Genomic DNA, 1758 nt, shown 5'->3' on the forward strand with positions numbered 1-1758 from the left:
TATATATGTATAGATATATATATATGTGTGTGTGTGTGTGTGTGTGTGTGTATGCTTGTGTGTCAGTGTTTGTCCCCCACACGATCGCTTGACAACTGATGCTGGTGTGTTTACGTCCCCGTAACTTAGCAGTTCGGCAAAAAGAGACCGATAGAATAAGTACTAGGCTTGGGTCAATTTGCTCGACTAAAGGCAGTGCTCCAGCATGGCCGCAGCCAAGTGACTGAAAAGAGTAAAAGAGTATATGCCAGTGGGTGTAACCGGTCCACACACACAAACAGCAAAACCACACACACACACAAACACCACACATACATACAAACAGCAAAACTACACACAAACAGCACAGCCATACACACAAACCCACCCATATCCCAAAGGTCCCTTCGTCCCTTCTTTGCAAACCCCAGCTGAGTGATTGCTCCTTTACCAATATGTCTTCTGGTCATCTCCACCTGTTGTGTTCTATTAATGTTGGACAGCAGACCAAGACAGAAGCGCTCGGAGTTGGAAGGATCGGTGAAGCCATCGACGGTGAGAGACGGCTGCGAGGCATGAAAAGTCTCGCCTACTCTGGTATTGAGTTCGTAGTAGGCAATCGAACACCAGAAATCTGGCTCTCGATATGTCACAGGCTGAGCATCTGCAAAAAAAAAAAAGAAGAAAAACAGACAAAATGAGAACAAGGAAAAAAAGAAACAAAAAGAAAAAGAAGAAAAAAATTTACAGGTTTGACCATGGCCGAGGGGTCAAGGTGCCTCCTTTGCAACCGAGCATTTTCTGGTTCAGTCCCTGCAGCACAATGCCGCCACGGGTGCTGTAGGAGACCCTGCACCAAACCCAGGCCTCGTCATCATTTAACATCCATTGTCCATGTTGGTATGGGTTGGACAGTTTGACCAAGGCTGGTAAACTGGAAGGCTGCACCAGGCTCCAGTTCGATTTGGCAGGGTTTTCTATGGCTGGATGCCCTTCCTAATGCCAACCACTCCGAGAGTGTAATGGATGCTTTTATGTGCCACTAACACGGGTGCCATTTGCAAGACATGAATATATGCTAGCATGGGTCAGTCAAATCGTCCAACCCATGCTAGCATGGAAAACGGACGTTAAACGATCGTGCAACGTCTGTTGTCTATGCTGGCATGGGTTGGACAGTTTGACTGAGACAGGTAAACTGGAAGGCTGCACCAGGCTCCAGTCTGATTTGGCAGGGTTTTCTATGGCCGGATGCCTTTCCAAAAGCCAACCATTCCAAGAGTGTAAATGGGTGATATTATGTGCCACTGCCATGGGTGCTAGTTGCGTGATGTCAGCATCTGTGATTTCACTTGCCTTGATGGATCGTCTTCTTCTCAAGCACAGCTGGTTCCCAGATCAGAAAAGCAGCAATGTATTCTTTATCAAGACAGATAAAACAGCAAGAGATGACGGCAACAATGATGATGACGATGAAGAAGAAAAAGGAGTAGGAGGAGGGAGTAGCAGACACTCGCAGCTATTAAGCAATATCATGCAAATATCCAAGCAATGACATACAGGAGTTATTTCCCTTGCCTTGCCTAATCATTCGTTTGGCGGGAGGGGGGGTTGATGTGAACAACCTGTTTTTGTTTTTCACTCATATATATTATAATATATATATATATATAAATATATATATATATAATTATGTGTATTTCTTCTATCTTAATGAATAAAAATTCTTCTGATAGAATAAATGGGTTAATAGAAACCAATGTAGCAAAGAACACAAAA

At 44.1% G+C, this 1758-nt stretch overlaps 1 protein-coding gene across 1 annotated transcript in view; it reads right to left on the reverse strand.

Annotated features, from left to right (window-relative positions):
• LOC106878050 (mothers against decapentaplegic homolog 3) overlaps positions 1 to 1758 on the reverse strand; it is a 55090-nt gene that overhangs the window by 3208 nt on the left and 50124 nt on the right. Inside the window, exon 6 of the mRNA XM_052977399.1 lies at positions 431 to 643. Within this exon, the coding sequence (XP_052833359.1) occupies positions 431 to 643 (213 nt within the window). The remainder of the gene's footprint in view (positions 1 to 430; positions 644 to 1758) is intronic.

The sequence above is a fragment of the Octopus bimaculoides genome, chromosome 28, assembly GCF_001194135.2.
Source record: "Octopus bimaculoides isolate UCB-OBI-ISO-001 chromosome 28, ASM119413v2, whole genome shotgun sequence".
Taxonomy (NCBI): Eukaryota; Metazoa; Mollusca; class Cephalopoda; order Octopoda; family Octopodidae; genus Octopus; species Octopus bimaculoides.